The sequence below is a fragment of the Panulirus ornatus genome, chromosome 41, assembly GCF_036320965.1.
Source record: "Panulirus ornatus isolate Po-2019 chromosome 41, ASM3632096v1, whole genome shotgun sequence".
In the NCBI taxonomy this organism is placed as follows: Eukaryota; Metazoa; Arthropoda; class Malacostraca; order Decapoda; family Palinuridae; genus Panulirus; species Panulirus ornatus.
Window position 1 is genome coordinate 19,288,362 of NC_092264.1, and position 24,552 is coordinate 19,312,913.

Here is a 24,552-nt window from a genome sequence, read left to right on the forward strand (position 1 = left end):
TGAGCACGTTATCTCGTGGTAGGAACGTTTTAGGTTTGCTGAGCACGTTATCTCGTGGTAGGAACGTTTTAGGTTTGCTGAGCACGTTATCTCGTGCTAGGAACGTTTTAGGTTTGCTGAGCACGTTATCTCGTGCTAGGAACGTTCGAGGAATGGTGTTGTTAGTACTGGTAATATTGTCATGGTTGAGGATTTGTTCATTATGCTCACATGTTGCTGGACAACATGCTGGTCGGGCGGCTGGGGAGCGTGGGGGAGGGTGGCTGGTCTACCACGAGCACAACCTGGCGACCTTCCCCGTAAGGCCAGGATGTCATGCAAAGGTCATGATGTGTTTTACCCAAGGTCGTATTAAGGATTTTTGGGGCCTGGGGCCAAGATACACCCCCCCCCCCCCAAAAGTAAGTGGAGAGAACATTTCTGGGGGTTCCAGATACCGGCGAGGGGGGGGGGGGGATGATTCAAAGAACGTGAAATCTTATGATTTTTCTAAAACGCCACAAACTGTGTGGGTCCCGCCTGCCTGGATTATAATACGTCACGGGTCGTATCGTCTTATTCAAAGGTTCACATCGATTCTATATTTCGAATACTTGTATATATATATATATATATATATATATATATATATATATATATATATATATATATATTTTTTTTTTTTTTTTTTTTTTTGCCGCTGTCTCCCGCGTTTGCGAGGTAGCGCAAGGAAACAGACGAAAGAAATAGCCCAACCCACCCCCATACTCATGTATATACATACGTCCACACACGCAAATATACATACCTACACAGCTTTCCATGGTTTACCCCAGACGCTTCACATGCCTTGATTCAATCCACTGACAGCACGTCAACCCCGGTATACCACATCGCTCCAATTCACTCTATTCCTTGCCCTCCTTTCACCCTCCTGCATGTTCAGGCCCCGATCACACAAAATCTTTTTCACTCCATCTTTCCACCTCCAATTTGGTCTCCCTCTTCTCCTCGTTCCCTCCACCTCCGACACATATATTCTCTTGGTCAATCTTTCCTCACTCATTCTCTCCATGTGCCCGAACCATTTCAAAACACCCTCTTCTGCTCTCTCAACCACGCTCTTTTTATTTCCACACATCTCTCTTACCCTTACGTTACTTACTCGATCAAACCACCTCACACCACACATTGTCCTCAAACATCTCATTTCCTGCACATCCATCCTCCTGCGCACAACTCTATCCATAGCCCACGCCTCGCAACCATACAACATTGTTGGAACCACTATTCCTTCAAACATACCCATTTTTGCTTTCCGAGATAATGTTCTCGACTTCCACACATTCTTCAAGGCTCCCAGAATTTTCGCCCCCTCCCCCACCCTATGATCCACTTCCGCTTCCATGGTTCCATCCGCTGCCAGATCCACTCCCAGATATCTAAAACACTTCACTTCCTCCAGTTTTTCTCCATTCAAACTCACCTCCCAATTGACTTGACCCTCAACCCTACTGTACCTAATTACCTTGCTCTTATTCACAATTACTCTTAACTTTCTTCTTTCACACACTTTACCAAACTCAGTCACCAGCTTCTGCAGTTTCTCACATGAATCAGCCACCAGCGCTGTATCATCAGCGAACAACAACTGACTCACTTCCCAAGCTCTCTCATCCCCAACAGACTTCATACTTGCCCCTCTTTCCAAAACTCTTGCATTCACCTCCCTAACCACCCCATCCATAAACAAATTAAACAACCATGGAAACATCACACACCCCTGCCGCAAACCTACATTCACTGAGAACCAATCACTTTCCTCTCTTCCTACACGTACACATGCCTTACATCCTCGATAAAAACTTTTCACTGCTTCTAACAACTTGCCTCCCACACCATATATTCTTAATACCTTCCACAGAGCATCTCTATCAACTCTATCATATGCCTTCTCCAGATTCATAAATGCTACATACAAATCCATTTGCTTTTCTAAGTATTTCTCACATACATTCTTCAAAGCAAACACCTGATCCACACATCCTCTACCACTTCTGAAACCACACTGCTCTTCCCCAATCTGATGCTCTGTACATGCCTTCACCCTCTCAATCAATATCCTCCCATATAATTTACCAGGAATACTCAACAAACTTATACCTCTGTAATTTGAGCACTCACTCTTATCCCCTTTGCCTTTGTACAATGGCACTATGCACGCATTCCGCCAATCCTCAGGCACCTCACCATGAGTCATACATACATTAAATAACCTTACCAACCAGTCAATCATACAGTCACCCCCTTTTTTAATAAATTCCACTGCAATACCATCCAAACCTGCTGCCTTGCCGGCTTTCATCTTCCGCAAAGCTTTTACTACCTCTTCTCTGTTTACCAAATCATTTTCCCTAACCCTCTCACTTTGCACACCACCTCGACCAAAACACCCTATATCTGCCACTCTATCATCAAACACATTCAACAAACCTGCAAAATACTCACTCCATCTCCTTCTCACATCCCCAATACTTGTTATCACCTCCCCATTTGCGCCCTTCACTGAAGTTCCCATTTGCTCCCTTGTCTTACGCACTTTACTTACCTCCTTCCAGAACATCTTTTTATTCTCCCTAAAATTTAATGATACTCATATATATATATATATATATATATATATATATATATATATATATATATATATATATATATATATATATATATATATATATGTATATATATATATATATATATATATATATATATATATATATATATATATATATATATTATTTTCAGTGAATGTAGGTTTGCGGCAGGGGTGTGTGATGTCTCCATGGTTGTTTAATTTGTTTATGGATGGGGTTGTTAGGGAGGTAAATGCAAGAGTCCTGGAAAGAGGGGCAAGTATGAAGTCTGTTGGGGATGAGAGAGCTTGGGAAGTGAGTCAGTTGTTGTTCGCTGATGATACAGCGCTGGTGGCTGATTCATGTGAGAAACTGCAGAAGCTGGTGACTGAGTTTGGTAAAGTGTGTGGAAGAAGAAAGTTAAGAGTAAATGTGAATAAGAGCAAGGTTATTAGGTACAGTAGGGTTGAGGGTCAAGTCAATTGGGAGGTGAGTTTGAATGGAGAAAAACTGGAGGAAGTGAAGTGTTTTAGATATCTGGGAGTGGATCTGTCAGCGGATGGAACCATGGAAGCGGAAGTGGATCATAGGGTGGGGGAGGGGGCGAAAATTTTGGGAGCCTTGAAAAATGTGTGAAAGTCGAGAACATTATCTCGGAAAGCAAAAATGGGTATGTTTGAGGGAATAGTGGTTCCAACAATGTTGTATGGTTGCGAGGCGTGGGCTATGGATAGAGTTGTGCGCAGGAGGATGGATGTGCTGGAAATGAGATGTTTGAGGACAATGTGTGGTGTGAGGTGGTTTGATCGAGTAAGTAACGTAAGGGTAAGAGAGATGTGTGGAAATAAAAAGAGCGTGGTTGAGAGAGCAGAAGAGGGTGTTTTGAAATGGTTTGGGCACATGGAGAGAATGAGTGAGGAAAGATTGACCAAGAGGATATATGTGTCGGAGGTGGAGGGAACGAGGAGAAGAGGGAGACCAAATTGGAGGTGGAAAGATGGAGTGAAAAAGATTTTGTGTGATCGGGGCCTGAACATGCAGGAGGGTGAAAGGAGGGCAAGGAATAGAGTGAATTGGAGCGATGTGGTATACAGGGGTTGACGTGCTGTCAGTGGATTGAATCAAGGCATGTGAAGCGTCTGGGGTAAACCATGGAAAGCTGTGTAGGTATGTATATTTGCGTGTGTGGACGTGTGTATGTACATGTGTATGGGAGGGGGGGTTGGGCCATTTCTTTCGTCTGTTTCCTTGCGCTACCTCGCAAACGCGGGAGACAGCGACAAAGTATAAAAAAAAAAAAAAAAAAAAAAAAAAAATATTATCCTCATAAAATGACTTGATGCATGCTTCCCGAGTACCGACCGCCTGTAGCCTGATTATATAAGGATCCAGCAGCCACAACCACAACACTCCAGGAGTAAGTTAGACAAGGTAATGTTGAACATGAGTCTGAGGAGAAGGAAAGATCCATGTGCCTCCATGACTCACTCTCACCACAGAACAATTTATGATTCTCTAACAACTTCACCAAATTATTGGTTAAAGATCGTGGGTGTCCGGTAAACAATACAGTATATAAAGACTTAATGATCAGTTATGTTGAAGTTAACCAGATGTTCTCGTATGGTTTCTTTGGATAAGATTCATTATATAAACCTGTTCCATTACCCGAGCCTCCAGTACCTGAGGTTTCAGTATCTGAGGCTCCAGTACCTAAGACCGCAGTATCTGAGGCTCCAGTACCTGGGGCTCCAGTACCAAAGACCGCAGTAGGTGAGGGAGGATGGGTAGCCTGTAGGGAGGGAGGATGTACACTTGGGTTACCATGGTTATTGTGGCAGGTGTATTTTTGAGGTGTGGTATGCAGCTCCCTCCTCCTACTTCCACATACGATCCACCTTATTGGTCTGTGGTGTCTGTGGCCTTGGATTTTGTGGTATCAAATAATGAAGAATATTTCTTATTACCAAATTATAAACTGGGTTTTATTACCCAGTTTGGAAGGCATCGTACGGATGTAGTTTGAGAGATACCATTCCCTTGTGTGTTTAGCAAGGCTTCGTCAGGAACATTGTGGTGAAGTAGTGTCATCTCGTACTGTTAGGAGTGACACGCAGGCAAAATGTTTGACACTGATATTGTTGTTATAATTGACAACACAGGAATGACTTCCAGTAACGAAACACATCTCACTGCCTCCTCACAGGTGTCTGGCAACAAACATTACAGGTCCCTCGTGTGGGTTGCTGTACAGTGAATATGACTGACACAAATTCGGGTGTCAGTAGTAGTGTGGAGGTAGTGGTCATGTTTGTTGAGATGGAGAGTCGGTCAGGCTGGAGGTCACGTTGATGACGGCATGTGAGGCCAGGCTGGTCCTGTATGATGGTCACTATGCATCCCACACGTCACCACCCACCTACGTGGCCAGCCTGGAAACCCTCTGCTCTTTACATTGTCATTCAGCATACGACAGTAGTCCTCGTGCCTGTGTGCCATAACACGTGAGTCTACCTGCCCGACCACCACCACCACCACCACCACAACGCCCTCTGTCCGCCTGCCCACCCTCACCAGGACACAGCAACACTACTTGTTAAACACAGAAATTAGAGCCGCAGGATTCTCATCAGAGAACATCGGTCTGATGAACAGCTCGGTCAGAGATTTGGCGGCCGGCGGTGTGTGTGTGTGTGTGTGGAGGAGAGAGAGAGAGAGAGAGAGAGAGAGAGAGAGAGAGAGAGAGAGAGAGAGAGAGAGAGAGAGAGGGGGGGGGAGCAACTCAGCCAGTTACTTGGGTCGAGGTCCTCCACCATTACTCTCCTTCCCTGCATCTCCCACCAACCTCTTCCACTTATTATCATTACTAGTATTATTATTATTATTATTATTATCATTATTATTATTATTAGTAGTAGTAGTATTGTCAATACTATTATCATTATTACTATTATTATTATTAGTAGTAGTAGTAGTAGTATCTTTCAGAGGAAGTTAAAGCTCGTATGTCCATCATTAGTCAACGCATAACAAGATTTTCTCGAAATATTAAAGATTTGGAAATAAAAAAAAGTTAGTTGTAAGGTAAATTTGAATGGAGAAAAACTGGAGGAAGTGAAGTGTTTTAGATATCTGGGAGTGGATTTAGCAGCGGATTGAACCATGGAAGCGGATATGAGTCACAGGGTGGGGGAGGGAGCGAAAGTTCTGGGAGCGATGAAGAATGTGTGGAAAGCGAGAACATTATCTCAGAGCAAAATTGGGTATGTTTGAAGGAATAGTGGTTCCAACAATGTTGTTATATGGTTGCGAGGCGTGGGCTATAGATAGGGTTGTGCGGAGGAGGGTGGATGTGTTGGAAATGAAATGTTTAAGGACAATATGTGGTGTGAGGTGGTTTGATCGAGTAAGTAATGACAGGTTAAGTGAAATGTGTGGTAATAAAACGAGCGTGGTTGAGAGAGCAGAAGAAGGTGTGTTGAAACGGTTTGGACACATGGAGAGAATGAATGAGGAAAGTTTGACAAAGAGGATATATGTGTCAGAGGTGGAGGGAACAAGGAGAAGCGGGAGACCAAATTGGTGGTGGAAAGATGGAGTGAAAAAGGTTTTGAGCAATCGGGGCCTGAACATGCAGGAGGGTAAGAGGTTTGCAAGAAATAGAGGGAATTGGAACGATGTTGTATACCGGGGTCGAAGTCCTGTCAGTGGACTGAATTCACCAGTTCATGTGAAACGTCTGGGGTAAACCATGGAAAGGTCTGTGGGACCTGGATGTGTGAGTAGGGAGCTGTGGTTTCGGTGCATTACATATGACAGCGAGAGACTGAGTGTGAACGAATGTGGCCTTTTTTGTCTGTTTTCCTGGCGATACCTCGTTGACGCAGGGGGTGGCGATGCTGTTTCCTGTAGGGCGGGGTGGCGCCGGTAATGGATGAAGGCAAGCAAGTATGAATATGTATGTGCATATGTATATGTCTATGTATGGGCATATATATATATATATATATATATATATATATATATATATATATATATATATATATATATATATATATATTGGTTGGTAAGGTTATTTAATGTATGTATGACTCATGGTGAGGTGCCTGAGGATTGGCGGAATGCGTGCATAGTGCCATTGTCCAAAGGCAAAGGGGATAAGAGTGAGTGCTCAAATTACAGAGGTATAAGTTTGTTGAGTATTCCTGGTAAATTATATGGGAAGGTATTGATTGAGAGGGTGAAGGCATGTACAGAGCATCAGATTGGGGAAGAGCAGTGTGGTTTCAGAAGTGCTAGAGGATGTGTGGATCAGGTGTTTGCTTTGAAGAATGTATGTGAGAAATACTTAGAAAAGCAAATGGATTTGTATGTAGCATTTATGGATCTGGAGAAGGCATGTTATAGAGTTGACAGAGATGCTCTGTGGAAGGTATTAAGAATATATGGTGTGGGACGCAAGTTGTTAGGAGCAGTGAAAAGTTTTTATCGAGGATGTAAGGCATGTGTACGTGTAGGAAGAGAGGAAAGTGACTGGTTCTCAGTGAATGTCGGTTTGCGGCAGGGGTGTGTGATGTCTCCATGGTTGTTTAATTTGTTTATGGATGGGGTTGTTAGGGAGGTGAATGCAAGAGTTTTGGAAAGAGGGGCAAGTATGAAGTCTGTTGGGGATGAGAGAGCTTGGGAAGTGAGTCAGTTGTTGTTCGCTGATGATACAGCGCTGGTGGCTGATTCATGTGAGAAACTGCAGAAGCTGGTGACTGAGTTTGGTAAAGTGTGTGGAAGAAGAAAGTTAAGAGTAAATGTGAATAAGAGCAAGGTTATTAGGTACAGTAGGGTTGAGGGTCAAGTCAATTGGGAGGTGAGTTTGAATGGAGAAAAACTGGAGGAAGTAAAGTGTTTTAGATATCTGGGAGTGGATCTGGCAGCGGATGGAACCATGGAAGCGGAAGTGAATCATAGGGTGGGGGAGGGGGCGAAAATCCTGGGAGCCTTGAAGAATATGTGGAAGTCGAGAACATTATCTCGGAAAGCAAAAATGGGTATGTTTGAAGGAATAGTGGTTCCAACAATGTTGTATGGTTGCGAGGCGTGGGCTATGGATAGAGTTGTGCGCAGGAGGGTGGATGTGCTGGAAATGAGATGTTTGAGGACAATGTGTGGAGTGAGGTGGTTTGATCGAGTAAGTAATGTAAGGGTAAGAGAGGTGTGTGGAAATAAAAAGAGCGTGGTTGAGAGAGCAGAAGAGGGTGTTTTGAAATGGTTTGGGCACATGGAGAGGATGAGTGAGGAAAGATTGACCAAGAGGATATAAGTGTCGGAGGTGGAGGGAACGAGGAGAAGTGGGCGACCAAATTGGAGGTGGAAAGATGGAGTGAAAAAGATTTTAAGTGATCGGGGCCTGAACATGCAGGAGGGTGAAAGGAGGGCAAGGAATAGAGTGAATTGGATCGATGTGGTATACCGGGGTTGACGTGCTGTCAGTGGATTGAATCAGGGCATGTGAAGCGTCTGGGGTAAACCATGGAAAGTTGTGTGGGGCCTGGATGTGGAAAGGGAGCTGTGGTTTCGGGCATTATTGCATGACAGCTAGAGACTGAGTGTGAACGAATGGGGCCTTTGTTGTCTTTTCCTAGTGCTACCTCGCACACATGAGAGGAGAGGGGGATGGTATTCCATATGTGGCGAGGTGGCGATGGGAATGAATAAAGGCAGACAGTGTGAATTGTGTGCATGGGTATATATGTATGTGTCTGTGTGTGTATATATATATGTGTACATTGAGATGTATAGGTATGTATATTTGCGTGTGTGGACGTGTATGTATATACATTGTGTATGGGGGTGGGTTGGGCCATTTCTTTCGTCTGTTTCCTTGCGCTACCTCGCAAACGCGGGAGACAGCGACAAAGCAAAATAAAATAAATAAAATAATATATATATATATATATATATATATATATATATATATATATATATATATATATATTCTTCATACTATTCGCCATTTCCCGCGTTGGCGAGGTAGCGTTAAGAACAGAAGGCTGAGCCTTTGAGGGAATATCCTCACTTGGCCCCCTCCTCTGTTCCTTCTTTTGGAAAACTAAAAACGAGAGGGGAGGATTTCCAGCCCCCCGCTCCCTGTATATATATGTCCACTATTATTCAAATCATCATATTAATGTAAAAAGATCGGTTTTCACATCGATGTTCCTGAGAGCATATAGGATTCAGATCTTGAATTTTTAGATGGTGAACTGAAAATGATTACGTACATTGGACAGAAGCTCAGATACCCAGTAGATATACTTAACCAGTGTCAGAATACAGCAAGGAAACGATTCCATAGTGACCAAAATAAGCCAGGACGTGGAAGTTACCAAAGAACCTTTGTTCTTCCCGTCCATGAGAACTTTCTCAAATGTGATCACATTCTCAAAAAATCTAATGTACAAGTTGTATTCAAATATGACAACACCATCAAGAAAGCCCTTTATCGAAAATAGCCCATCAAATAATACAGGTGTTGTTTATAAAGTCCTGTGTAAAGACTAACCAGTTTTATATTGGACATTGGGGAAAGATTTGGAGACTAGGATCTCACAACATAAGTATAGGGTTAGGCCAGCCCAACAGAACAACGGCTTATTTCAATATAAAGCTGCATTTGATCACCAGATTGACTGAGAGGGAGCCAAGACCGTAGCTAAATCAAATTGTTTCAGTGAAAGAAATGTAACTGTATCATGTTTTATCTCTGGCACATTTGATCATAATGTAAATATGTCCTTTGGCCATTTCAAATGTGACAAGCTGTTAACTGAAATAATTATGAAGTATCCACCAGACGAACTCTGTCCTCACACCATGTAAAGAGAGGAAGGTCAGACGTCACGTCACCTGCTTTCCACGGGAGTAATGAAGCCTCGCCTCAATGCTGCCTCTGTGCTTTTAAAGGCGCTCAACACTTGTATCTCCCTCCACTGTGTCCGAGGATGTAATGAAGAGAGTAATCACCGTTTCTTATTTTCTCTCTCCGGTGGTAATTGTTACATAATGATAGAAATTAAGCATATTTCTCAGACATTAACGAGTTCATTGAAAATCAAGCTGAGAACTGTTGCCTAAATCATCATCAAATTGCTTAGAAATGTGCTTCAATTTATCATAGTTAACTGGTTTGCCAACTAAGGACCTCAAGCTAATTTGACGATGCTATTACTGTCATACTTGATAATGTTGTTACTTTGCCAAGCTTTGTGTTCTATGAAATGTTCTCAGTAAAACGTGACGTATTGAAAACATCAATCAAGTCGTTGTTGTCCTCTCTGGTCCGTCTCTGTAAAACCTTCATGCTTCTCTAAGTGAGATCCAACTCTGAGGTGGGCGTAATGAACAGGATCGATTCATGTTGGAAATACTTGAACATTCTTTTACACATGTTCGTATATACAGATAAGACATCAACCATTTCTTATATACAGTTAACACACCAACCACTTCAACATTTGCTTTTCTGACCATTCGTCTGACTTGGTATTGTGGCGGTCGATTTAGGTACATCTTCATATCCTGGCCTTTTTATTTTTCACCTGTATACCATCTCCATTACTTTGCTTTGTATGGGATGAACTTCACCAGCCGTGTGTCAGACAGCTCTGAAGTCTGCCTCAGTACCTTTGTAAGATAATGTAATCCTCTCCTTTCCCTATTTCTCTCATGACGTAGACATTATCTGCAAACAGATCTATGTACGAGTCCAGTTCAAACCAGTTGTTTACATAGATCAAGAACATAAATGGTCTTAAGACTGATCCCTTTTTCACGCCATTGGTTATTCCAGTCCACATAGAGAAGGTTCTCCTAACGTGTCTCCTGCGTTTTCTTTCACCAAGATGAATATCAGTCCAGCTAAACAGTCCTATCGTAAACCTGCTTGAAAATTCAGCTTCCTTATCATCCCGTTGTGTGGTAAGGTACCAGATGCCTACTGCCACCTCATGAACACACTCTCCAACCTTTCATCTCTTTGGTCTGATATAGAAATTATTTCTCTTACATGACCTCTTTGAACACGATAGCATGTCACTTTGGTAGTTTCTACAACACTTAGGGAAACGTAAGCGGAATTCTTTCTCTCTTCCAAATAGGAACGTAGGTGAAGGGGGCAATAGAAGTAATGACAGGTAATGATGAAGCGAGAAGATGAAGCGAGTATTTTGAAGGACTGTTGAATGTGTTTGATGATAGGGTGGTAGATGTAGGGTGTTTTGGTCGAGGTGGTGTGCGAAGTGAGAGAGCTGTCGATTGGTTGGTAAGGATATTCGCTGTATGTACTGCTCATGGTGAAGTGGCTGAGGATTGGCTGAATGCATGCATAGTGCCACTGCATAAAGGCAAAGGGGATAAAGGCGAGTGTTCAAACTACAGAGGTATACGTTTGTTGAGTACACCTTGTAAATTGTATGGAAGGGTAGTGACTAAGAGGGTCAAGGCATGTACAGAGCATCAGATTGGGAAGAGCAGTGCGGTTTCAGAAGTGGTAAAGGATACATGGATCAGGATTTTACTTTTAAGCATATGTGTAAGAAATATTGAGAGAGAAACTGCAGAAGTTGATGACTAAGTTTGGAAGTTTGTGTAAAAGGAAAAGGTTGTAAGTCAATGTGAATAAAAGGAAGGTTATGATGTTTATCAGGGTTGGGGGACAGGTTAGTTGGAGTGTGCGTTTTTATGGAGAAAAAATAGAGGAAGTGAAGTGTAGAGATACGTCGTGCTGCCACGGTCATCACGCTGGTTCTAGTGACCCTGGTTGGGTCATGACCGGTAGGCAAGGTAACGAGCCCTGGCGGCTGATGGGTGGATGGGTGAGTGGTTGGTGATGGAAGGGCCAGGTAGGGAGTGGTGGCAGCTGATGCAGGAGTCTCCCGCCCCATCACCATGGGACACATGACAGGTCCCCAGCAGTTCACCCTCTCAGTTGTCTTGTTTGTGTTCGTGTGGCGGGTCGGTTCCGCCCTGTGTTCTCATTTGCACCTCACCCCGACCACCGGTAGCAGACGAGTTCGTGTGTGTACACGTCACCCCGACCACCGGTAGCAGACGAGTTCGTGTGTGTACACGTCAACCCGACCTCCAGTAGCAAACTAGTTCACTGAAAATGAGAAACATAATAATTACAAATTGTTCCCGCTTTTGTTTTTCGTTATTTTAATTTCTTTATTGATATATCTGGCGATTATACCAATGGTAGCAAGAAAATTAAAAGCAGCATCCTAGTCAGGCTCGAGCAGAGTAACCAAATTAGTTAAGTTTCTGCCAACAGTGGGTTCACCCTGAGCACGACTGTACCTCCCTTAAACACGACGGTGCGATCCCTGAGCACGACTGCACCTCCCTTAACCACGATGGTACGATCTCTGAGCACGACTGTACCTCCCTTAACCACGACGGTATGATCCCTGAGCACGACTGTACCTCCCTTAACCACGACGGTACGATCCCTGAGCACGACTGTACCTCCCTTAGGTTGTATGTCCCTATTTACTGTAGAATTTATCTCATAGTTAATCAGTTTCTTGCGTGTGTGTGTGTGTGTGTGTGTGAGTGACTTATTTGCACCCATGGGAAGGAGGATTTATTCGAGGGATCCCATCTCTTGTCATATAGAGGTTTGAATTCTCCAGTGGTGTTCGCATTCAATTCCTCTTGGCTGAGCTTGTTCCACAGGACCGCAGCTCTCCTGTTTATATCTCCTAATATCCTCCAGTACACATCTGTTACCTAACTTGCGTCATCTTGACCTGGATTTACTGTTATCTTCAAAGAACTGTTCCAGGTTGACGTCATTATGGCCTTTCAAGAATTTCCATGTAATCATCATGTCTTCCCTTTTTCTCTTCCTTCCAGGCTGGGCACATTGAGGGCTTCCCTTCGTAGCCTTCGTTGACTTCCTTTGAATCCTTTTCAGCTGTTCTCTTTGACTTCCCAATTGATGAGACCAGACTGTTGCATCATGTTCCAGCTTAGGGCGAGCTGAGGTCGTGCATATCTTCATAAAATCTCACAGTGTAACTCTGACCAAACTATAGTCTACTTACCTTACGATCCATGTCACTTGATGCTCTAGTGACACTTTTGGTGTCAGATCAGTTCCCGGGTTCCTCTCACTCACTGTCAAGTTTGCTGAACTTCTTCCCAGTTGCCTGACTTCATAAAGTCTAGGGTTGGATTTCAAGAGCCATTTGTCCAGCCATTGCTCAACTTTTGTTGGTGGGTGTCTTTACAGAATTTTGCAGTCCCTCTTTTCTTCTTGCTTTCATAATTTTGGCATCATCTGCAGACTTATTCAGGTATGGTTCCACCTCATTTATCAAATCTATGACTTAGATCAGAAATAGTGAAGGCCCCAGCACTGGGTCCTGACATGTCCTCATTTCCCTGCAAGTTGGGCAGGTGGCCGTCCTTGTAAGCAGCCTTATGGTTATCCCGGCTGTATGTTGACCTTCATCATCGGTCTTGTGATGGCAACTGTACCAAAGGCCGTCTTCCAGTTCTAGGCTGTCCTCTCACCATCCCTCTAATCCACTGTATGTCTTACTGTCGTATAGCAGTCCACTGGATTAGTCATGTAAGATCCTTTCAATCTGTATGTGTTGTCTTCCACTTCAGTACCTTGTGCTAGTAAAGAAAGTCTTTGCTTCGTAATTCCTTATATAATGTGGAATATTGCAGGACATGTTTGTGAGTGATGCTGGCCTGTTGTACAGGGCTACCGATCTCTCTCTCTCTCTCTCTCTCTCTCTCTCTCTCTCTCTCTCTCTCTCTCTCTCTCTCTCTCTCTCTCTCTCTCTCTCTCTCTCTCTCTCTCTCTCTCTCCTTTAGTGTATGTATTGTTTCTACATAAACTTTTGTGTTGTTGTGCTGGAATATTTCCTTCATTGATGAGGATTATAAGAGCATCACCATTAGGAAGACGAGGATCTCCGTACACTGCCTGAGAGCCTGTTGTGACATGCCATGTGTACCATGAGGTGAGCGCAGGTCCACGTCCTTCACGTCTCCTGGATTTATCTTTGTTTACTATGGTTGAGGCCTCCACCTTCCCTGTCTAGTCGTGACGTCACTTGCAGGTGCTTTCGTGTAAACACGTTCATACCTCGTCTTTCTCTGCAGTACCAACTTAACCTTCTGACCTTCTGGATACCTTATGGTCCTCTACTGTTGAACCCAGCTGTCATGTACTCATGGAACACTTCTGGTGTTCTTTTGACAAAACTTTTTTTCTCATACCACAGCTTCTGATGGTAGTCTGGCTCTGTTTGTCTTTTGTATCTTTTCCATAATGTGTCTGTGTTCTCTTTCTTTTTCTTTATGTTGGATTATTTAATTCTTGCTTTGTCCCTCTCTCTAACTTACTACTGACACTTCCGTCATAAAGTCCTCGTTCCAGATGTCACAAGATGCAGTAGAGCACATCCAGTGTAGCATTGTTCTGTATCGAGGTTTTAGAAATTGATCATAAGATCAGCCACCTTGAGGTAGATGTGTAAAGCTTTGTTGCTTCTTTTGTATTTTCTCTTATTTTGGGTCGACTCCTTGTATTAAAGTATTATGAGATCCATTTGGGTCGACTCTGTGTATTAAAGTATTATGGGATCCATTTGGGTCGACTCCTTGTATTAAAGTATTATGGGATCCATTTGGGTCGACTCTGTGTATTAAAGTATTATGGGATCCATTTGGGTCGACTCTGTGTATTAAAGTATTATGGGATCCATTTGGGTCGACTCTGTGTATTAAAGTATTATGGGATCCATTTGGGTCGACTCTGTGTATTAAAGTATTATGGGATCCATTTGAAGCGGAGATCCATAAATAATGTTTTCAATATCCAGGCTACTTTGACGTAAGATGAAATCCATTGTACATGGTGCAGCCTCACCTACAACCCTGAGTCACTTGTGTTACAATTTTGAAGGAAAATTCTCTTCTGTTCAGTTTACCAACTTGAACTTCCACGTGTTTTCACCAGCAGGTGGGTCATATGCGTCTCAGTCTCTTCCTTTTAGTTGAGATACATCAGAACTTCAGCGTCTCCGCTGCTCTGCATGGTTCTCCTTAACTGGTCCCCAGTTTCTGTTGAGACAGACCGAAGGTGTTGCCTGCTAAATGTGGTCACTGGTTGGCTGAATGCCGATGACTGAGGTCAATGTTGGTTGAATAGTTATGGATGCAGTCGTTTGATTGCTGATTGAATATCCCAGATGTCAACTGTGCCTTCAATTTGCAGTATGCTGTTCTTGCGTCTCATTACTCATGCCTACAGACGTATATCCCATGAATAATCTTAGGATAAAACGTAAAATTTGCATAATACCATTTCACTGGACGGTATCGTCCTACAGCTGTGCAGGTGGGGTTGTTGTGGGTGGTGGTGCTCGTGCTGGACCCCCCCGGGTGCGACCCGTGTCATGTGTGGGCCAGAGTTGTGATCACATGAAACACTGGTGTACCAAGCTGTGCCTACCCTCACTGCTTCATACATTGCAGTAAAGCTAAAGCTTTACTGCAATGTATGAAGCTAAAGCTTTACTACAATGTATGAAGCTAAAGCTTTACTCTTCAGATTCACATCTTACACCTTCAGGTGTTCACCTTCAGAGGAAGCCTGACTTTCCCCTCCTTCGCCCTCTCTCTCTGTTATCATACATCACTATAGGAAGACTACATAAGGTTTAACATCATATATATATATATATATATATATATATATATATATATATATATATATATATATATATATATACGAATAAAGTGTATATGAACGCGCACCTTCATAGAACATACAAAGCTCCAACAGCCAGGATCGAACCTGGGACCCCTTGTGCAAGAGGCAGGCATGCTAACTGCTAGGCTAAGGGACTGTATAATAGGAAACAACTATTCGAAATACTAAGTACTCGAATACCCTTCGTCTCACAATGGTGAGCAACGGGGTCTATCGGTTGTTTCCGAACAGAACACATAGCCAGCTGATAGCGTTTTACCGAACCTGACTGTACAACGCGGAGTTATATGAATACGAATAAAGTGTATATGAACGCGCACCTTCATAGAACATACAAAGCTCCAACAGCCAGGATCGAACCTGGGACCCCTTGTGCAAGAGGCAGGCATGTAACCGCTAGGCTAAGGGACTGTATAATAGGAAACAACTATTCGAAATACTAAGTACTCGAATACCCTTCGTCTCACAATGGTGAGCAACGGGGTCTATCGGTTGTTTCCGAACAGAACACATAGCCAGCTGACAGCGTTTTACCGTATTCATATAACTCCGCGTTGTACAGTCAGGTTCGGTAAAACGCTATCAGCTGGCTATGTGTTCTGTTCGGAAACAACCGATAGACCCCGTTGCTCACCATTGTGAGACGAAGGGTATTCGAGTACTTAGTATTTCGAATAGTTGTTTCCTATTATACAGTCCCTTAGCCTAGCGGTTAGCATGCCTGCCTCTTGCACAAGGGGTCCCAGGTTCGATCCTGGCTGTTGGAGCTTTGTATGATATATATATATATATATATATATATATATATATATACAGGAGGTCAAGAGAAAGGTGCAAGAGGTGCAAAAAAGGGCAAATGAGAGTTGGGGTGAGAGAGTATCATTAAATTTTAGGGAGAATAAAAAGATGTTCTGGAAGGAGGTAAATAAAGTGCGTAAGACAAGGGAGCAAATGGGAACTTCAGTGAAGGGCGCAAATGGGGAGGTGATAACAAGTAGTGGTGATGTGAGAAGGAGATGGAGTGAGTATTTTGAAGGTTTGTTGAATGTGTTTGATGATAGAGTGGCAGATATAGGGTGTTTTGGTCGAGGTGGTGTGCAAAGTGAGAGGGTTAGGGAAAATGATTTGGTAAACAGAGAAGAGGTAATGAAAGCTTTGCGGAAGATGAAAGCCGGCAAGGCAGCAGGTTTGGATGGTATTGCAGTGGAATTTATTAAAAAAGGGGGTGACTGTATTGTTGACTGGTTGGTAAGGTTATTTAGTGTATGTATGACTCATGGTGAGTTGCCTGAGGATTGGCGGAATGCGTGCATAGTGCCATTGTACAAAGGCAAAGGGGATAAGAGTGAATGCTCAAATTACAGAGGTATAAGTTTGTTGAGTATTCCTGGTAAATTATATGGGAGGGTATTGATTGAGAGGGTGAAGGCATGTACAGAGCATCAGATTGGGGAAGAGCATTGTGGTTTCAGAAGTGGTAGAGGATGTGTGGATCAGGTGTTTGCTTTGAAGAATGTATGTGAGAAATACTTAGAAAAGCAAATGGATTTGTATGTAGCATTTATGGATCTGGAGAAGGCATATGATAGAGTTGATAGAGATGCCCTGTGGAAGGTATTAAGAATATATGGTGTGGGAGGAAAGTTGTTAGAAGCAGTGAAAAGTTTTTATCGAGGATGTAAGGCATGTGTACGTGTAGGAAGAGAGGAAAGTGATTGGTTCTCAGTGAATGTAGGTTTGCGGCAGGGGTGTGTGATGTCTCCATGGTTGTTTAATTTGTTTATGGATGGGGTTGTTAGGGAGGTAAATGCAAGAGTTTTGGAAAGAGGGGCAAGTATGAAGTCTGTTGGGGATGAGAGAGCTTGGGAAGTGAGTCAGTTGTTGTTCGCTGATGATACAGCGCTGGTGGCTGATTCATGTGAGAAACTGCAGAAGCTGGTGACTGAGTTTGGTAAAGTGTGTGGAAGAAGAAAGTTAAGAGTAAATGTGAATAAGAGCAAGGTTATTAGGTACAGTAGGGTTCAGGGTCAAGTCAATTGGGAGGTGAGTTTGAATGGAGAAAAACTGGAGGAAGTAAAGTGTTTTAGATATCTGGGAGTGGATCTGTCAGCGGATGGAACCATGGAAGCGGAAGTGGATCATAGGGTGGGGGAGGGGGCGAAAATTCTGGGGGCCTTGAAGAATGTGTGGAAGTCGAGAACATTATCTCGGAAAGCAAAAATGGGTATGTTTGAGGGAATAGTGGTTCCAACAATGTTGTATGGTTGCGAGGCGTGGGCTATGGATAGAGTTGTGCGCAGGAGGATGGATGTGCTGGAAATGAGATGTTTGAGGACAATATGTGGTGTGAGGTGGTTTGATCGAGTGAGTAACGTAAGGGTAAGAGAGATGTGTGGAAATAAAAAGAGCGTGGTTGAGAGAGCAGAAGAGGGTGTTTTGAAGTGGTTTGGGCACATGGAGAGGATGAGTGAGGAAAGATTGACCAAGAGGATATATGTGTCGGAGGTGGAGGGAGCAAGGAGAAGAGGGAGACCAAATTGGAGGTGGAAAGATGGAGTGAAAAAGATTTTGTGTGATCGGGGCCTGAACATGCAGGAGGGTGAAAGGAGGGCAAGGAATAGAGTGAATTGGAGCGATGTGGTATACCGGGGTTGACGTGCTGTCAGTGGATTGAATCAAGGCATGTGAAGCGTCTGGGGTAAACCATGGAAAGCTGTGTAGGTATGTATATTTGCGTGTGTGGACGTATGTATATACATGTGTATGGGGGGGGGGGTTGGGCCATTTCTTTCGTCTGTTTCCTTGCGCTACCTCGCAAACGCGGGAGACAGCGACAAAGTAAAAAAAAAAAAAAAAAAAAAATATATATATATATATATATATATATATCCCTGGGGATAGGGGAGAAAGAATACTTCCCACGAATTCCCTGCGTGTCGTAGAAGGCGACTAAAAGGGGAGGGAGCGGGGGACTGGAAATCCTCCCCTCTCGTTTTTTTTTTTTTTTCATTTTCCAAAAGAAGGAACAGAGAAGGGGGCCAGGTGAGGATATTCCCTCAAAGGCCCAGTCCTCTGTTCTTAACGCTACCTCGCTAACGCGGGAAATGGAGAATAGTTTGAAAGAAAAAGAAAAAGGTATGTATTCGCGATCAGTTAAATATTTTGCGATCCATTGTTACATAATGGTTGAATTGCTGTAATATTGTGTTAACATACTGTATGTATTTGATGATTAACATTAAGTTATGAATATTTTCACATTGTTACAGTAATATAGTAGTTAAAATACATATAACTGTGGGAAAACTAGGCTATTTGCCTGCTTAGCCTTGCATTTGTTCATGGACTGTTTACGACAGTGATAGTAGTAGGTGTAAGACAATACTGTAGGTTTTGCTCCCAAGAGCTGGCTGCGTGTGTGCCCCCACCACTAGGTTGCAAGCTGCTGGGTCACATGATTACTGTGTGGCCGCTGGCAACTCACGGGTGGGCCGTTTTGATAACTGTTTCTTCTCCTACACCTTGAAGTTTTGGAACTCTTTACCCTTTCATGTCCTTCCAGTAACTATGACCTGGCGCAACTTAAAAGACCGGAGTTTCTCTTCATAATTCATAAATGGTTTCCCTCGTCTTTTTTTTTTCCCCTTTTATATTCCTTTCTGTATCGCAGTTAAGCGGGCCCGGCCTTGATGTGGACTTTTGTCCCAGACTGAAGCTTTAACTTAAAGAAGTAAGATCGCTGGTTCGTACAGGTGGTTGTGGCGGTGGGTAGTGTTGGTGGTATGGTGCTGGTAATGGTATCTGTCAGTGTCATGGTGTCGCTGTTGAGGCAGACCGAAAGCTGTTAGCCGGTCATTTCAGGTCAGTAAGGGGCCGTGGAATGATAGTAGGAGTGGCCGACGGCAGACACAGGTATAGGCTGTGTGCACCTGCGTGAAGGTCACATATGTACGAACTGATTGTCTGATCATCATGATGACCAGCCACTGACGTCATGAAAGTTACAGTAGGGAGTATGGCAAGTTTGTGTCTGTCTGTGTGTCAGACGTGGGTGATGGGTACACACACACCTGGTACTGGCTAGCATCAGTAGAGACCTGGTGTGCTGACTCTCGTGACTTAGTTTTGATCTTGATATTTATGCTGGAAAATCATTTCTCGCCTTAACTCGAGCAGCTGTTGCTCGTGGAGCGTCCAGTGGAGGAGATACAGAGACAAGACGTGGCAGGGGCTACAGTCTGTACATACCAGAGGTTATCATACTTTCTATCCTGGACAGGTTTAGTGATGACTTCCAGATCCACCATAACATTACATAACTGAGGAGGTACAGATGCCACCAGACTTACGTAAGGACGTAGATGGGGCTATCCAGGCACGCTCCCCCACCACCTGTGTGTCACCCTGGTATCAACCCTGTGTACACGACGGTGTGACCCCTGAGCAACACGGTACTACCCTGGGGCACGACGTATGACCTGCTGGGCTCAGTCATCAATATTAATAATCATTAATTAAGAACAATGTCTGATCTTCCGAGCAACACGACCCACGTAGAAACTCTCTTACTGGATGAACGATGGTGAAAGTAATACGTTATTGATTTATGATTGTGTAGTCTTATGTGGTAAGAGCAGAGTACAAGACCAGTCTACAACCCGGCTTACATCTTTAGTGAATACAAATGTAGGATCCTGAGTACTTTGCCCCAGCAGATAACCTGCTCATAAACCATCAGGTCTGATGTTATCTGTCTTGCACATGCAGTCTGGTGAAAATTACATGACGGAGAATCAAAAATCAAAAGTCTTTGATATACAATAAAGGTGAAATAAAGAGAGCAAAACTTATAATATTCATTCAGTGATGTGTAATATAGTTATCATTAATACAAAGATTATTGTTAACATTATGATCACTGTTATCTGTTACGAAAAAATGATCTTTACCTCAACTTCACTGTGAGAACCATGATGGTGGGAGAGGTGATAGTGTCATGATGGTGGGGGGGGAGGACCATGATGGTGGGAGAGGTGATAGTGTCGTGATGGTGAGGATCATGATGGTGGGAGAGGTGATAGTGTCGTGATGGTGAGGATCATGATGGTGGGAGAGGTGATAGTGTCGTGATGGTGAGGGGGAGGACCATGATGGTGGGAGAGGTGATAGTGTCATGATGGTGGGGGGGGAGGACCATGATGGTGGGAGAGGTGATAGTGTCATGATGGTGGGGGGGAGGACCATGATGGTGGGAGAGGTGATAGCGTCGTGATGGTGAGGATCATGATGGTGGGAGAGGTGATAGTGTCGTGATGGTGAGGATCATGATGGTGGGAGAGGTGATAGCGTCGTGATGGTGAGGATCATGATGGTGGGAGAGGTGATAGTGTCGTGATGGTGAGGATCATGATGGTGGGAGAGGTGATAGTGTCGTGATGGTGAGGATCATGATGGTGGGAGAGGTGATAGTGTCGTGATAGTGAGGATCATGATGGTGGGAGAGGTGATAGTGTCGTGATGGTGAGGATCATGATGGTGGGAGAGGTGATAGTGTCGTGATGGTGAGGATCATGATGGTGGGAGAGGTGATAGCGTCGTGATGGTGAGGGGGAGGACCATGATGGTGGGAGAGGTGATAGTGTCGTGATGGTGGGGGGGAGGACCATGATGGTGGGAGAGGTGATAGTGTCGTGATGGTGAGGGGGAGGATCATGATGGTGGGAGAGGTGATAGTGTCGTGATGGTGAGGGGGAGGATCATGATGGTGGGAGAGGTGATAGTGTCGTGATGGTGAGGGGGAGGATCATGATGGTGGGAGAGGTGATAGTGTCGTGATGGTGAGGGGGAGGATCATGTTGGTGGGAGAGGTGATAGTGTCGTGATGGTGAGGATCATGATGGTGGGAGAGGTGATAGTAAGGGGTGGAATCATGATGGATGAGTGCCATTGTTGCTGGCGGCAGGAGCGGGCGAGACTCGCCCTGAATAATTACTGCATAACCAGGTGAACACCATGCTGGGTATGGTCCGTCATAACCAGGTGAACACCATGCTGGGTATGGTCCGTCATAACCAGGTGAACACCATGCTGGGTATGGTCCGTCATAACCAGGTGAACACCATGCTGGGTATGGTCCGTCATAACCAGGTGAACACCATGCTGGGTATGGTCCGTCATAACCAGGTGAACACCATGCTGGGTATGGTCCGTCATAACCAGGTGAACACCATGCTGGGTATGGTCCGTCATAACCAGGTGAACACCATGCTGGGTATGGTCCGTCATAACCAGGTGAACACCATGCTGGGTATGGTCCGTCATTGGTGTCGCCTCTTCCCTGGTCCTCTAGCCCTCTTCCTGCCCCTTCCCCCTCCCTCTCACCCTCCCCATCTCTCTCTCTCTCTCTCTCTCTCTCTCTCTCTCTCTCTCTCTCTCTCTCTCTCTCTCTCTCTCTCTGCACTAGTATATTTCTATCATTCATGAGTGGGTCAGGATTTCACTGTAAGTGAGGGAATGAGTCAGAGGGGAGGGTGGGTGTAGTAAATAAACACCTGTATTGCGATGAGGGAGTCAGCAGGGGCAGAGCCACACTTGTTGAACCAGTTCCGCCTCGTTACTCATTAACTTTATTCATCCTGAATGTCAGTGTTGAGTCAGTGTCAGTGACGAACCCTGGCTTGGAGTATGGGACCGGAGCAGTCAGTGTAACCAGCTGTATAAGTAGCTAAATGTTCCTTCTCGTTCTTGCAGCTCCCTGAATTATATGTTTGTAAGCGCTACATGACGTGTGTTAAGTGTACCTCTGGATAACATGGCGGTAGAAAAGTATGCTGAAGATTCGTGTGTGGGAGGACCTCGGGAGGCGGGTGAAGGATATACCAGTGATGTACAGGAGACTCCCATAATCCTGCCGCTCCTGCATGCCGCCACAGGACTCCAAAACTCCATTAAGAACTCCAGCGACGTCGTCAGTCACACAGGAGACTTCGCAGAGCCTTATTTCAAGTCGTCAAGTTCTTCATTAGTCCCTGAGTCATCTCTTCCTGCAGAGCGGCTGACGCCTTACCCCCGTCAGGAGGGTGACTGTCACTCGTCAGTGTCGGAAAGACCAAGATGGTCGTGTCGTCAGGCCGGAGCCAGAGTCTCCGTGCCCAGGCGCCGCTTGGGCACCGTTACCCCGCCCTTCCCGGAGCAGATGGGCGGCGGTCGTCTAAGCGTCTCGTTCGGCGACGTCACGGTGTGTGACCGGCTGGGCATACAGGAGAGGAGGCCTACGAGGCGGCAGTCCCTGCCGGCCAGCTGGTGCTCCAAGCCCCAGCCCACTGTCTTCGATATTCCCAACATTGACGACATCATCCTGGCCGGCGCGTCTCCTGTTCTAGACAAGGAACCACAGAAGCGACCTAATCGAAGATCTTTCATCGAGTATGTCGGCTCCCTTCCCGAGTGGTTGGCCAGTAAGCAACTCTTCAGTAGCGTGTCTAGTGTTGCCCTGCCTAAAACAACAATGCAAGACACAGTGATGACTCCTGACCTCAAACTTGCCACCCTTGGAAGCAACACGGAGCGGCAGGAACTGTCACAGATGCTGGAGCAAGTCCGCCAGGGCTACCTGACCTCGAGGAAGGCTGAACTTAGGGTGGCAGGCAAGGTTCGCTTTCGAGTGCTGCGGCCCTCTGTGTCCATGGGAGCGTTCGGCGACTGGAAGGATGTGGAGAACGCCTCTCTAACGGTAGGTTGTGAGACAGTCGTGGTGGAGAGTGCACGAGTGTGTTTGTGTTCACTAAGTGACCTGCTTGGTGCACAACACATACCCTTCATTATGCATGATCTAACACTGTATATACCTCAAGCATGCACGACTACCAGCAGGGAGCAGCATTCAGCACTCACTCACCTTGCACTATAACACTGCCACTTGCCATGACTTATGTCATTACGACTCAGTCACACATACCATACAACATGACTCAGTCATACATACCATACAACATGACTCAGTCACACATACCATACAACATGACTCAGTCATACCAGACAACATGACTCAGTCATACATGCCATACAACATGACTCAGTCATACATACCATACAACATGACTCAGTCACACATACCATACAACATGACTCAGTCATACATACCATACAACATGACTCAGTCATACATACCATACAACATGACTCAGTCATACATACCAGACAACATGACTCAGTCATACATACCATACAACATGACTCAGTCATACATACCATACAACATGACTCAGTCATACATACCATACAGCATGACTCAGTCATGCATACCATACAGCATGACTCAGTCATACATACCATACAACATGACTCAGTCATGCATACCATACAGCATGACTCAGTCATACATACCATACAACATGACTCAGTCATACATACCATACAACATGACTCAGTCATACATACCATACAACATGACTCAGTCACACATACCATACAGCATGACTCAGTCACACATACCATACAGCATGACTCAGTCACACATACCATACAACATGACTCAGTCATGCATGCCATACAACATGACTCAGTCATACATACCAGACAACATGACTCAGTCATACATACCATACAACATGACTCAGTCATACATACCATACAACATGACTCAGTCACACATACCATACAACATGACTCAGTCATACATACCATACAACATGACTCAGTCATACATACCATACAGCATGACTCAGTCACACATACCATACAACATGACTCAGTCACACATACCATACAACATGACTCAGTCACACATACCATACAGCATGACTCAGTCATACATACCATACAACATGACTCAGTCATACATACCATACAACATGACTCAGTCATACATACCATACAACATGACTCAGTCATACATACCATACAACATGACTCAGTCATACATACCATACAACATGACTCAGTCATACATACCATACAACATGACTCAGTCATACATACCATACAACATGACTCAGTCATACATACCATACAACATGACTCAGTCACACATACCATACAACATGACTCAGTCATACATACCATACAACATGACTCAGTCATACATACCATACAACATGACTCAGTCATACATACCATACAACATGACTCAGTCATACATACCATACAACATGA

The 24,552-nt window shown here is 44.4% G+C and overlaps 1 protein-coding gene across 12 annotated transcripts in view; it reads left to right on the forward strand.

The window, feature by feature from the left end:
* LOC139761747 (chloride channel protein 2-like) overlaps nt 1-24,552 on the forward strand; it is a 618,856-nt gene that overhangs the window by 62,138 nt on the left and 532,166 nt on the right. For 3 of the 12 annotated variants that reach the window (XM_071686164.1, XM_071686177.1, XM_071686172.1), the window contains exon 1: nt 22,073-23,131. The exons of 1 other annotated variant lie outside the window; for it this stretch is intronic. In XM_071686164.1, the coding sequence (XP_071542265.1) occupies nt 22,211-23,131 (921 nt within the window). In that variant the 5' untranslated portion in view covers nt 22,073-22,210. Of the gene's footprint in view, nt 1-22,067; nt 23,132-24,552 lie in introns of those variants that run through there. 8 more of the 12 variants (XM_071686168.1, XM_071686167.1, XM_071686173.1 and 5 more) reach the window with 6 other exon arrangements.